Source organism: Trachypithecus francoisi, unplaced genomic scaffold, assembly GCF_009764315.1.
Source record: "Trachypithecus francoisi isolate TF-2019V2 unplaced genomic scaffold, Tfra_2.0 Lachesis_group15, whole genome shotgun sequence".
In the NCBI taxonomy this organism is placed as follows: Eukaryota; Metazoa; Chordata; class Mammalia; order Primates; family Cercopithecidae; genus Trachypithecus; species Trachypithecus francoisi.
This window is the reverse complement of record NW_022681460.1, coordinates 49188933-49203770: the sequence shown is the minus strand read 5'-3', so window position 1 is coordinate 49203770 and position 14838 is coordinate 49188933. Positions and strand designations below refer to the sequence as shown.

The window sequence follows — 14838 nt, the reverse complement described above, 5'->3', positions numbered from 1 at the left end:
GTGCAGATATAAAAATGTAAAATATTTAGCTATATCTGACAAAAAAATGTTCTCTGGAATAAGCTGAGAATCAATTCTGCTGTTGTTAAACCAAAATAAAATGTAATTCTAAAAGTATGTCTTACATCATGAAAAAATGTGTGTTATTTGGTTCTAATAGGAAAGGGAAACACTTGTAAGTTGTGGTTTTACATTTTATGGTATGGGTTAATTTTCCCCAAAGTAAACATAGCTCTCTTTTTAACTTAAAAAAAAAATTGGTCACGTTCAGTTTGCTTTGTTTGGTTTTTTTCCTCCATTCCGTCCGTCTGCACTGTTTTTGTAGCGTCATGGCCATACACACACTGTGGTTTGTCCCAGGAGTCTGGCTCAGTTGGCAGTTTGCAGTTGACCAGGCAGACCCTTTCCTAAAAGCAATCTGGCTGAAAAAAAGTCTGCACTTTCCTTATGCACATAATGTTGAACTCCTCCAAAGTGCTTTTTGTCCCACTCAGTTTTGCTGCAGTCGTTTGGTCATTAGACAAAAAAAGCAGTCTTAGGGGAGAGCAAGGCAGGTGCTCAAGTGGCCCCGACCGCCTCTTGGGATTTGGCCAGTTGACAGTGATGTCTCGGCACTTTTATTTTGAGCCTCTGAGTCACAGAGCAGGCAATCCATAAGGAATCTTATTGTGGTGGCAGGTTGCTGTCAGGGTTATTAAAACCAAAAGAATAATGTTCTGTAAATAGGTCTGATAGTATACCTTGAAAACCTAGCAGACTTTACTTTCCCAAGCACCTTGCAGTGGATCAAGAGAAACTAGGAAAAGCACCCACAAGAATGTGGAAACCGTTTGCACAAGGGCCAGAAGCCAGGAAGCGACTGTTCAAGAATTCGACTTCAGGGTGTCCTGCACCTTCCCCCATTCCCTCTTCCCCCTAGAACCTGGAATACAGCAGCAGCCAGTAGACAGATGAGGAAAATCATTTCTTCTCGATAGCCATTCTTAACCCACTGCTGCAGTACCCACAGTTTATTTCCTCAGATTTACACTAGGTACAGAAGTTTGACTTTGGAAAATTTTGTATCTTAAACAGTTTAAATGGATAAAGGATAATGAGGAGGGCAGTGAGGGTGACTCACCTGCTCTTAATAAAAGCTGGAGTCCCCAAAGGCCTGTAAACCTCCTTCAGTGACCGCATGTGACCATTTATGTCAGGAACAAGCTCATCATTACCTGGGGAAGAAAGGGCTTATTGTCCAAGTGTAAAATGTTGGGTTCTGTGCCAAGCAATGAAATATTCATGACTGTGGCTATGAAATTTGAAAAGAGAAGTGTGTTCCTCGTTCTGTACTGCCAGGCATTTTCTGACCAAGCTTTAATTTTCTGACCAAGCTTTGTCTGTCTCCTTTTACTAGTTTTGCCTCCATTTTTCTCTTTTCTCTCCCAAATGCAATTGGATTTCTAAAACCAGAGAATGGGGCTTCCACACTCAGATCTTGTGAGACCAAATGCAAAAACAGCCATCAGATAATTAGATTAGATCTCACGAAAGCATGGATTGTCAGTGTGTGTATATACACATCAGCTCACAAGTAGTCTTGCACTGGTGTCTGAAGGCTAGCTGTTCACTACTACAGGAAAGAGCAGAGGCACTCAATTATATGGAAAGCCCCAGGGTCACAAATAACTGCAGCTCCAGCTTCCTGCTGCAGACATGTGGTACCTCTGGCAGGTGCACACCAGCTGAGTTTGTTTTCCTTGGAGGTACATGGTGAAAACACATCTTGAGCCCAAGCCACTTGACTTATTTTGGCACCTTGAGTCACATTTGGAAGAAAACAGGCAGCCGTAGCAGGTTAGAGCACAGTGCACTTATTCCCTGTGGTTCAAACCACTTAGTGGTTGAACCTGTGAACTCTGTACTTGTGGAACCTTGGAGAGTTGCCTAGGGTGAGCTCCAGACCTGCGTGTTGTAATAATCTCATAGAGCAGTCCCATATGCGTGGCTCTGGGAGTCAAGGGTGAGAAATCATAGAAAAGCCTTTCAGGGATTATCAGTGAAAGTCTAAACTTTTTGAGACTTGTTTTTCTTTCGTTCTTTTAATAATGTTAAAACCCAACCTAAAATCAGTTAAAACAAAATCTCTGTGGGTTACAAAGTGTGCCGCCTTTTTACATACGTGACTTTTCGGATCCCCTGATTCTTGTTTTGGTGGCTTCTCCTAGAGTTGTCTCTTTCTCCTGACTACTCCTGCTTCTCCTTACATTTATTTCAGATTACACTGGGAACATACCAGCTGATCTCCCTGCCTCCTTCTCAAGTCCAGATACCTCCTCTGGCCTTAAGGGACTTCCATAGTTCAGTTCTCTTTTTTCAGCCTTAAACTTTGAAGTTTATTTCCTAGCGATCACCTGACCAACTCTGGTTTATGATTCTAGGATGTTTTCTTCAAACCCCACCTTCCTTGTTCTTATCCTCTGTGAGCCAAATCAGATGGGACACAAAGCATCATTTGATTATAGGGGTTCACATTATGCTGTGAATATGCAAGGGGCTAACCTAGATGGATCTGTAAATAGAAAGTATCGATAAAATGTGTTAAGTGCCAATACCTCCAGGTTTAACACAGCCTCCTTCAAGGCACCACTTCTGGCGCACAGGACAGAATAGGGAGGTCAGCATTTGAAACGCTTTCCGTGAACAGTAACCAGCGCCTGTTGCATATTTATTTCATTCTGCGGTTAGATTTGATGTCTCAACCTTTCTAGATAAATAGGCGTTTAGAGTCTATTTCCTACTCATTGTCTTTCACTACAGAACTTTGGAGCCTTGTCTCAGGTCACTGAGCTAGCAACTTGCAGAGCTGGGAATTTTGGCTCCCTAGGCCTTTGTCATTTGCTGTACTATAGGTCATGGTGATGCCAGGGTGAGGCAGGTGCTCAAATGGCACATGCTTGGTCTGCACGCTGTCTTTGTTGTTGTTGTTGTTGTTGTTGATTTGTCCTTTTTTTCAAAGATTCTCATGCTTTTTGTGTTTGTGGGGGGCACCAGGTACTGATCAAGAAGCTCTTAAAAATTAAAACTTACCACAAGAGATAGCCTTTTACCCTCAAGATTACATTGATTTAGGCAAGTACGGTGTTCAGTATATCTGGTAAATTAGAATGCATGCTCACAGAATGCAACTGGAAGTATATATAAAGGTATATTCTAACAAATATCCAAGCGTAACTTCAACTAAGAAAGTCAATACTTGAGTCATGTTATACATCTTACTGTCAGCGTTAATCGTACACCCTGTTATGGTAACCTTAAAACAGTTTGTCTGTAATCATGAGAATTGAGACAACATTCATAAGGATTGGCGGCTGTGCTGTTCACCGATCTAAATGTATTACTCCTTTCCAGCCGGGGGCAGCATATTGTTTCCCAGCTGTTAGTGAAGTGCATACACAGAGGAGTCGAGAAGAAAGGACTGACATTTTAATAATGATTATTCCATTTAAATGTGCCCTGTGGGAGTACTGTTTGGTTTTTGGTTTTCCAGCAAGTACTGATGGGATCACTAAATCGATTTTTCATATACTTGACAGCATATGTTTAAAGTATTATGTGGGGAGGTGCTATTTCCACACCAGCCACTCTGTGGATGACTGATTCTGTTTTATAAACCATAGCAGTGTCATTGTTTTCAAACATTAATGACTTGTCTTATTATTTCTTTGATTTAGTTCTTAAATGTTAGAAAGTAGTAGCATTAAATTCGGGAAATGTTTAATTAGTGTTACCTAAGCTGGAATTCTTAGTATGTATAGTAGTCATTTTGTGTTGTGCACAATTACTGGGATTATCCAAATGGAAAAGCAATTTTGTAATACCTGCTGATCATCTTTGTTCCGTGATTGCTGTCCACATGAGTGTCCACAGAGAGGTAGGTGTCAGGTAGCAGGAGCCCCAGAGTGTTTATCAAGAGACCCCTGACTGGCTCTTGACCCTGGGCAAATCACTTGAGTTTTTTGTCAGTGACCTCCCAGGTCAAATGGCGCTAGATGAAGTCTACCATTTTTTTGACCTGAATTCCTAAGTGACCCAGCTTGGGGAAGACCAGTTAAATTTCCACAATTAGGTTTCTCACCTTTTCTCATATTCACAGAATGCATTAGAATCTTCTAAAATGTATACACTTACTAGTATTGTAAAAAAGAAGGCTGCATGAGATGGTGATGATGAGGATGAACACTTACATAGCACCCCTCATGCCAGACTCTGTTCTAAGCACTTGTCTGCAGTGAGCCTTCGATTGTGGTAGGGATTAACCAAGTCCCTGACAAATACTCCTCTCTTGCTATTACTGGCATTTGGTTGTGGTTTGTTATCCTTGCCCCCTTTGCATCTAGTGAGTTCCGTAGGCTAAACCAAGCCTTCTTCTACTTTTTAGGTATCATTTATCACTGTGATCTTACCAAAGAGGAACTGGAGCCAAGAGTTTTCCGAGAGGTGACCGTAAAAGGAATTGATGCTTCTGATTACCAGACAGTCCAGGTATGGAGAATAAGCTCTCATTAATGTGAGAGTTAGGAAGTCTGACTTTCAGGCTGGGCCATTCACACTGCAGCTTATCAGAAGCGGTGGAGGTAATTCATGGTAATACAGACAAGTATTTTCTAGCCCCCACTGTTAACGGTCATTGAGCCAGGCACTCAGGATTCAGCAGTGAGCTGGCATAGTCCCTGCCCTCCTATAGCCTGCAGGTTCTGCTCCTGTGGCTGCTACTCTTGGACAGGAAGCTGGAGTTCTTTGTACTGAGGCTCCTATTGCAACATTTCTGTCTGTGTCAATCTGCTTGCTTGAATATGGGTTGTGTTCTAGCTCAGGTCATTTGGCATTGTAAATAACATGGGGTTTTGCTCTATGTAAAGTATTGACTTAAGTGCTGTGAGTCAGTGTTTTTAGTCTGAAGTTCGTGTGCATTTCTGCATGGCACAGAGTAGACAATAAAACATTTGAATGAATAAATTAATTAATTGTCATGTCACCACAAGCTTCGTCTTTGGCCACCATCTTTTCAGGTTAAGAATCTCCTTTTTTGTTTTTTTCAGCTCCCCAAGGGTACTGAGTCTTCCAGAAATTGAATCACTGGTTGATTGATGATGATGAAGAATGTCTTTGTTCCTTTGCAATGAGAGGTCACCAGTAGGGCACGAGGTGTTTATCAAGGCCCTCCCACCTGGAGGGCTGGACCACACAGGTCACAGATTAGGAATCGGAACATTATTTGTGAAGAAAGATTAGAACAAAGAGCTCTGGATGTTCCCCACAATGTTTCTGTGAAACTAGGGCATTATTATAGCTTGGTGAATTATCCTTCAGTTGGCTAGAAATGCTCTAGATGATAGGCTACATCTAGATCATGAATAAAGCTCTATTTACAAAAACAGGTGGTGGGCTGGATTTGGTGTAGAACTATGATTTGTCAGCCCCTGTTCTATATCAGCATTTGGCACACTGGCCTTATGTTTTATTGGAGAACACATGCCCATTTGTTTACATATTGCCTGTGGTTGCTTTAGCACTTAGAGTGGTTGCAGCAGAAACTCTATGGTCCAGAAGGCCTAAAATACTTAATATTTGCCCTTGAAGAAAAACTTTGCAGAATCTTCATCTATGTAAATAGCATTTAAAAGCACAACATTCTTGATAGACAAACAGGGCCAAGAAGACATACAGGGTCAAGAAGCTCTGTCAGACAGGCCTGAAATCCACCTGGCGCAAGTCATTTAACCTTTCTGCCAGTTTTTTCAACTGTAGAGTAGAGATTGGTAGTATCTGTTTTTTAGGATTCCTGTGGGATTATTAACAGAGAAGGTATATTAAAGAACTGGCAGTAGAATATAATCTATTTTTTTCAATCAACATTAGAACTAAATATAACAGACTTTTAGTTTCCTGTTTATTTGGCTTGTTAGTTTTGTTTTCACAGTGAGCCATTGCCTGGAGTGAGATCCTGTAGGGGCCTGTAGCCCCTCTCTGGTATTTTCATGGTTCATAAATTCACCCTCATCCTATATCAATCTTTTAACGTCAGTTCACTTTTAGTCTGGCATTCTTTGCTCTTTTTTCTTTTCTCTAATTTGTAGAAAATGTGTCCCTATCAGCTATGACATTTGGTCTTTTCAAGGCCTAGTTCTGGTCCTTGCCTGGGTATCCCCAGCAAGGATAGGTGTGCCTCTCCTAACAGGAATGCCAGGGACAGCCAGGCAGCACCCAGCAAGTGTTCTCTACTCTGCTCTCAAGAGCACAGTCTCAGCTACCCTAGGTAGGATGGGGTAGGGTTGCCCAAGAGAGATCCTGATCTTCTCATGCCTGTGAGGGGGCTCAGCTCTGTGTAAAACAAGACACTGCTTTCTTCTTTTGTCCACTTCCCACAAACATTTAATACCCAAGTGTTTAACTGCCTTTGGAGTGTGGGGAAGGGAAGGACCCCTATAATAATGACAGCTGCCAGGGAGGATGCTTCTTCCAGGGAAATACTTTTTTTTTTTTTTTTTTTTTAATAGGTTAAGTTCTAGAGCACATGTGCACAACATGCAGGTTTGTTACATATGTATACATGTGCCATGTTGGTGTGCTGCACCCATTAACTCATCATTTACATTAGGTATATCTCCTAATGCTATCCCTCCCCCTTCTCCCTACCCCACGAGAGGCCCCAGTATGTGATGTTCCCCTTCCTGTGTCCAAGTGTTCTCATTGTTCATTTCCCACCTATGAGTGCGAACATGCAGTGTTTGGTTTTTTGTCCTTGCGATAGTTTGCTCAGAATGATGATGTCCAGCTTCATCCATGTTCCTACAAAGGACATGAACTCATCCTTTTTTATGGCTGCATAGTATTCCACGTGTATATGTGCCACATTTTTCTTAATCCAGCCTATCATTGATGGACATTTGGGTTGGTTCCAAGTGTTTGCTGTTGTGAATAGTACCGCAGTAAACATACGTATGCATGTGTCTTTATAGCAGCATGATTTATAATCCTTTGGTTATATACCCAGTAATGGGATGGCTGGGTCAAATGGTATTTCTAGTTCTAGGTCCCTGAGGAATTGCCACACTGTCTTCCATAATGGTTGAACTAGTTTACAGTCCCACCAACAGTGTAAAAGTGTTCCTGTTTCTCCACATCCTCTCCAGCACCTGTTGTTTCCTGATTTTTTAATGATCGCCATTCTAACTGGTGTGAGATGGTATCTCATTGTGGTTTTGATTTGCATTTCTCTGATGACGAGTGATGATGAGCATTTTTTCATGTGTCTGTTGGCTGCATAAATGTCTTCTTTTGAGAAGCATCTCTTCATATCCTTTGCCCACTTTTTGATGGGGTTGTTTTTTTCTTGTAAATTTGAGTTCTTTGTAGATTCTGGATATTAGCCCTTTTTCAGATGAGTAGATGGCAAAAATTTTTTCCCATTCTGTAGGTTGCCTGTTCACTCTGATGGTAATTTTTTTTTTTGCTGTGCAGAAGCTCTTCAGTTTAATTAGATTCCATTTGTCGGTTTTGGCTTTTGTTGCCATTGCTTTTGGTGTTTTAAACATGAAGTCCTTGCCCATGCCTATGTCCTGAATGGTATTGCCTAGGTTTTCTTCTAGGGTTTTTATGGTTTTAGATCTACCTTTTAAGTCTTTAATCCATCTTGAATTGATTTTTGTATAAGGTATAAGGAAGGGATCCAGTTTCAGCTTTCTACATATGGCTAGCCAATTTTCCCAGCACCATTTATTAAATAGAGAATCTTTTCCCCATTTCTTGTTTTTGTCAGATTTGTCAAAGATCAGATGGTTATAGATGTTTGGTGTTATTTCTGAGGGCTCTGTTCTGTTCCATTGGTGTATATCTCTGTTTTGGTACCAGTACCATGCTGTTTCGGTTACTGTAGCCTTGTAGTGTAGTTTGAAGTCAGGTAGCGTGATGCCTCCAGCTTTGTTCTTTTGGCTTAGGATTGTCTTAGCAATGCGAGCTCTTTTTTAGTTCCATATGAACTTTAAAGTAGTTTTTCCCACTTCTGTGAAGAAAGTCATTGGTAGCTTGATGGGGATGGCATTGAATCTATAAATTACCGTGGGCAGTATGGCCATTTTCACGATATTGATTCTTCCTATCCATGAACATGGAATGTTCTTCCATTTGTTTGTGTCCTCTTTTATTTCATTGAGCAGTGGTTTGTAGTTCTCCTTGAAGAGGTCCTTCACATCCCTTGTAAGTTGGATTCCTAGGTATTTTATTCTCTTTGAAGCAATTGTGAATGGGAGTTCACTCATGATTTGGCTCTCTGTCTGTTATTGGTGTATAAGAATGCTTGTGATTTTTGCACATTGATTTTGTATCCTGAGACTTTAGTGAAGTTGCTTATCAGCTTAAGGAGGTTTTGTGCTGAGACGATGGGGTTTTCTAAATATACAGTCGTGTCATCTGCAAACAGGGACAATTTGACTTCCTCTTTTCCTCACTGAATACCCTTTATTTCCTTCTCCTGCCTGACTGCCCTGGCCAGAACTTCCAACACTGTTGAATAGGAGTGGAGAGAGAGGGCATCCCTGTCTTGTGCCAGTTTTCAAAGGGAATGCTTCCAGTTTTTGCCCATTCAGTAAGATACTGGCTGTGGGTTTGTCACAAATAGCTCTTACTATTTTGAGATACATCCCATCAATACCAAATTTATTGAGTTTTTAGCATGAAGGGCTGTTGAATTTTATGAAAGGCCTTTTCTGCATTTATTGAGATAATCATGTGGTTTTCGTCTTTGGTTCTGTTTATATGCTGGATTACATTTATTGATTTGCCTATGTTGAACCAGCCTTGCATCCCAGGGATGAAGCCCACTTGATCATGGTGAATAAACTTTTTGATGTGCTGCTCGATTCGGTTTACCAGTATTTTATTGAGGATTTTTGCATTGATGTTCATCAGTGATACCAGGGATATTGGTCTAAAATTCTCTTTTTTTGTTGTGTCTCTGTCAGGCTTTGGTATCAGGATGATGTTGGCCTCATAAAATGAGTTAGGGTGGATTCTCTCTTTTTCTGTTGTTTGGAATAGTTTCAGAAGGAATGGTACCAGCTCCTCCTTGTACCTCTGGTAGAATTTGGCTGTGAGTCTGTCTGGTTCTGGACTTTTTTGGGTTGGTAGGCTATTAATTATTGCCTCAATTTCAGAGCCTGTTATTGGTCTATTCAGGGATTCAACTTCTTCCTGGTTGAGTCTTGGGAGGATGTATGTGTCCAGGAATTTATCCATTTCTTCTAGATTTTCTGGTTTATTTGCATAGAGGTGTTTACACTATACTATTCTCTGATGGTAGTTTGTATTTCTGTGGGATCAGTAGTGATATATCCCCTTTATCATTTTTTATTGCATCTATTTGATTCTTCTCTCTTTTCTTCTTTATTAGTCTTGCTAGCCGTCTATCAATTTTGTAGATCTTTTCAAAAAAACAGCTCTGGATTCATTGATTTTTTGAAGGGTTTTTTATGTCTCTATCTCCTTCAGTTCTGCTCTGATCTTAGTTATTTCTTGCCTTCTGCTAGCTTTTGAATATGTTTGCTCTTGCTTCTGTAGTTCTTTTAATTGTGATGTTAGGGTGTCAGTTTTAGATCTTTCCTGTTTTGTGGGCATTTAGTGCTATAAATTTCCCTCTTCACACTGCTTTAAATGTGTCCCAAAGATTCTGATACGTTGTGTCTTTGTTCTCATCGGTTTCAAAAAACATCTTTATTTCTTCCTTTTGTTATGTACCCAGGAGTCACTCAGGAGCAGGTTGTTCAGTTTCCATGTAGTTGAGTGGTTTTGAGTAAGTTTCTTAGTCCTGAGTTCTAGTTTGATTGCACTGTGGTCTGAGAGACAGTTTTTTATCATTTCTGTTCTTTTACATTTGCTGAGGAGTGCTTTACTTCCAACTATGTAGTCAATCTTGGAATAAGTGCGATGTGGTGCTGAGAAGAATGTATATTCTGTTGACTTGTGGTGGAGAGTTCTGTAGATGTCTATTAGGTCTGCTTGGTGCAGAGCTGAGTTCAATTCCTGGATATCCTTGTTAACCTTCTGTCTCATTGATCTGTCTAATGTTGACAGTGGGGTGTTAAAGTCTCCCATTATTGTATGGGAGTCTGAGTCTGTTTGTAAGTCTGTAAGGACTTGCTTTATGAATCTGGGTGCTCCTGTATTGGGTGCATATATATTTAGGACAGTTAGCTCTTCTTGTTGAATTGATCCCTTTACCATTATGTAATGGCCTTCTTTGTCTCTTCTGATCTTTGTTGGTTTAAAGTCTGTCTTATCAGAGACTAGGATTGCAACCCCTGCCGTTTTCTGCTTTCCATTTGCTTGGTAGATCTTCCTCCATCCCTTATTTTGAGCGTATGTGTGTCTCTGCATGTGAGAAGGGTCTCCTGAATACAGCACACTGATGGGTCTTGACTCTTTATTCAATTTGCCCGTCTGTGTCTTCTATTTGGAGCATTTAGCCCATTTACATTTAAGGTTAATACTGTTATGTGTGAATTTTATCCTGTCATCATGATGTCAGCTGGTCATTTTGCTCATTAGTTGATGCAGTTTCTTCCTGGCATCGATGGTCTTTACAATTTGGCATGTTTTTGCAGTGGCTGGTACCGGTTGTTCCTTTCCATGTTTCATGTTTCCTTCAGGAGCTCTTGTAGGGCAGGCCTGGTGGTGACAAAATCTCTCAGCATTTGCTCCTATAAAGGATTTTATTTCTCCTTCACTTATGAAACTTAGTTTGGCTGGATATGACATTCTGGGTTGAAAATTCTTTTCTTTAAGAATGTTGAATATTGGCCCCCACTCTTCTGGCTTGGAGAGTTTCTGCCGAGAGATCTACTGTTAGTCTGATGGACTTCCCTTTGTGTGTAACCTGACCTTTCTCTCTGGCTGCCCCCAAAATTTTTTCCTTCATTTCAACTTTGGTGAATCTGACAATTATGTGCCTTGGAGTTGCTCTTCTCGAGGAGTATCTTTGTGGCATTGTCTATATTTCCTGAATTTGAATGTTGGCCTGCCTTGCTAGGTTAGGGAAGTTCTCCTGGATAATAGCCTGCAGAGTGTTTTCCAATTTGGTTCCATTCCCCCCATCACTTTCAAGTAGACCAGTCAGACGTAGATTTTGTCTTTTCACATAGTCCCATGTTTCTTGGAGGCTTTATTCGTTTCTTTGTACTCTTTTTTTTCTGAACTTCTCTTCTTGCTTCCTTTCATTCATTTGACATTCAGTCACTGATACCCGTTCTCCTAGGTGATCGAATTGACTACTGAAGCTTGTGCATTTGTCACGTAGTTCTCTTGCCATGCTTTTCAGCTCCATCACGTCATTTAAGGACTTCTCTACACTGGTTATTTTAGTTAGCCATTCATCTAATCTTTTTTCAAGGTTTTTAGCTTCTTTGCGATGGGTTCAAACTTCCTCCTTTAGCTCGGAGAAGTTTCATCATCTGAAGCCTTCTTCTCTCAACTCGTCAGTCATTCTCCATCCAGCTTTGTTCTGTTGCTGACGAGGAGCTGCGTTCCTTTGGAGGGAGAGAGGCCTCTGATTTTTAGAATTTTCAGCTTTTCTTCTCTGTTTTTTCCCCATCTTTGTGGTTTTATCTACCTTTGGTCTTTGATGATGGTGACTTACAGGTGGGGTTTTGGTGTGGATGTCCTTTCTGTTTGTGAGTTTTCCTTCTAACAGTCAGGACCCTCAGCTGCAGGTCTGTTAAGAGTTTGCACTTCAGACCCTGTTTGCCTGGATATCAGCAGTGGAGGCTACATAAGAGTGAATATTGTTGAACAGCAAATGTTGCTGCCTGATCGTTCCTCTGGAAGCTTCGTCTTAGAGGGGTACCTGGCCATGTGAGGTGTCAGTCTGCCCCTACTGGGAGGTGCCTCCTAGTTAGGCTACTTGAGGGTCAGGGACCCATTTTAGGAGGCAGTCTGTCTGTTCTCAGATATCAGACTCTGTGCTGGGAGAACCACTACTCTCTTCAAAGCTGTCAGACAGGGACATTTAAGTCTGCAGTGGTTTCTTCTGCCTTTTGTTTGGCTATGCCCTGTCCCCAGAGGTGGAGTCTACAGAGGCAGGCAGGCCTCTTTGTGCTGCCTGCACCGGATGGAGCTTCCCGGCGCTTTGTTTACCTGCTGAAGCCTCAGCAGTGGCAGGTGCCCCTCCCCGAGCCTCACTGCTGCCTTGCAGTTAGATCTCAGACTGCTGTGCTAGCAGTGAGCGAGGCTCTGTGAGCAAGACTCCGTGGGTGTGGGACCCTCCGAGCCAGGCACGGGATATAATCTTCTGGTGTGCCGTTTGCTAAGACCATTGGAGAAGCGCAGTATTAGAGTGGGAGTGACCTGATTTTCCAGGTGCTGTCTGTCACCACTTCCCTTGGCTAGGAAAGGGAATTCCCTGACCCCTTGCGCTTCCCAGGTGAGGCGATGCCTCGCCCTGCTTCGGCTCACGCTCAGTTGGCTGCACTCACTGTCCTGCCCCCACTGTCTGACAAGCCCCAGTGAGATGAACCCAGTACCTCAGTTGGAAATGTAGAAATCACCCGTCTTCTGCATCGCTCACGCTGGGAGCTGCAGACTGAAGCTGTTCCTATTTGGTCATCTTGGAACCACCCCAGAAATACCTCTTACCACTTAGTGTGATTGGAGTATTTCCCCTGTTCAATGACTTTTTTTTTTCTGTTCTGATAATGGTAATATTCTTTACAGATGACAGGCTAGTTACCACCTAATGTGTATTGTTTTCATTTACAAATGAAAAGATAAAACATGACAGCTAAGCAAGTGCCTCTGTGGAATACAAATCTACCAGCCACATGCATAGCAGCCTGGAATGTCCAGGTTAAGCTGAGGAGAACATGCACTGAGGTGCCCCCAGGTGCCTGTGGCAATGGAACACTCCCAGAATTTCCCTGTACCTGGCTCGCCACTTCCCAAAGAAAACTTCCTGGCATTGAGCCTCTTAAATACTTATAATTTTTGTACTGCTGTAATATGAGGAATAAAAAGACTCATAGTAAATATTTAAACAGTAACTGGACAGTACAGATTTTAATGCGTTGCTCTTCGTTTCCATATTTAGCAAATGCAACTTTGCCCTATGTATAATGCCAATAGATCTTTTATCTACTGATTATGTACCTCGTACATGTTGTACTGTTATTAAAATAGAATTCTTTCATTGTGTAAAAGGTGCCTTTGAAACACAATATGATGTCACAACAGCATTGCCACAACAGCATTGACTTGTATGGCTTAAAATCTGTTTTGCAGTGGTTTAGATTCAAGTGTATGTATGCAGCAGAGCTTTGACATGCAATGAGAGCGTGACAGATGTTCTCACATTTTGATCAGGCTCTTGGCAGTGTTGCCAACAATGACCTACCACTGTAAAAAGCAGACTCTGGAGAGATTTGTGGATGAATGGAAAGCATTCTAATGGTGCGTAATAGAAGCCACATTTTTGATTCTATTACACTTTATTTTCATTTTCAGTTACTTTAGGATAATGTTACTTTTGATTCCACTTGACTCTGGGGTTTATATTTACCCCATAGGTGACTTGAAAAGAGTATGTCCCAGGCTGTCTGTCATTTCTTCATTCATTCTGTGAGGCATATTATCATTTGGATGTGAATACTGCAGCACAGACTACTCTGCATGGTTAGTCAACACTGTGACCAAGAACCTCTTTTCATGGTGCTGCCTACCTGGTGGTGTAGCTGATAAAATAGACCAGCCAGGAGAAGGAGAAGGGCCAAATAAACATGGCTAAATGAGCCACAGAGTGCTCCTCTTTGTGTGATCTGTTAATACATTCCTTCAAGACCCTGAGCATCTCGACTGGGAAGGTGAGTGATCTGGTGTCATATTTTACAGACAGACACAAACAGAGCTGCTGTCTATATAGCCTTTATCCATTCCTGATTATAGCTGTGGGTAGAAAATTGATCTGTACCGGAAATACAATTTTGAAAATCTGATCCTAGAAACACTGTCAGTTTATCTTCCAATCTGGAATACAGATAAGAATTCAGTTTTAAATAGGTTTATCAAATCTGCAGTTGATTCATCTTTTTCCTGCTTTTTATTGTGAATGACACAACCATGTCATATTGATTAGAACTTGTGTGCCATGGTCTTTTAAAAATAAGTCGAAATATTGAACATAAAAATTACATTTGTAAAACAGATTGAGTGGTAAGTGACTTTACCTGAAAAATCTGTCTACATTTACGATCAGCAATATGTTTCATTTTAAACAAAGTGAAGTAACAGGGAAATGGTAGTTAAATGTAGCCTATCAATATTCATAGTATGATATGCAACGCCAGGTACTGTTTGAATACAAAGAAATTCCAGACATAAGCACTGCCCCTGGGAAATTTACAGTCTGACTGGAAAGTTGAAACATACAGATCTGAAAAGATCGAAGAACCCAAGGATGTTATCACAGTGGTCGGGGAAAGGCACAGGCTTCGGTCAGTGCTGTGGTGGTCACAGGCCATCTGGCTGGAATAATGGAGGAAGCCTTCACAGGAGGGATGGAAGTTGGGCAGGGCTTTGAGGGAATGGGTGTTTTTATAATGTCCAGTTCCCCACTGAGATTCCTGAACAGTTTTACCACTGTCCTTTGTTCAAAGATTGCTTCTGTCTTTTTGTTACAGTGAATTCAAGAAAATAATAATCCTACCCTCAGTACCCTGTGCAGTGGTTGCCTGGGGCACTTCTCTGTGGATGAAATAGTGTACTGTGGTTGAACGTGGTGTCACAAAGGAATGTAATGTAGCAGAAATACACTTT

General features: G+C 41.4%; 1 protein-coding gene across 2 annotated transcripts in view; it reads left to right on the top strand.

Annotated features, from left to right (window-relative positions):
* PREP (prolyl endopeptidase) overlaps positions 1-14838 on the top strand; it is a 140075-nt gene that overhangs the window by 81838 nt on the left and 43399 nt on the right. For both annotated transcript variants that reach the window (XM_033234727.1, XM_033234728.1), the window contains exon 10: positions 4421-4524. In XM_033234727.1, the coding sequence (XP_033090618.1) occupies positions 4421-4524 (104 nt within the window). The remainder of the gene's footprint in view (positions 1-4420; positions 4525-14838) is intronic.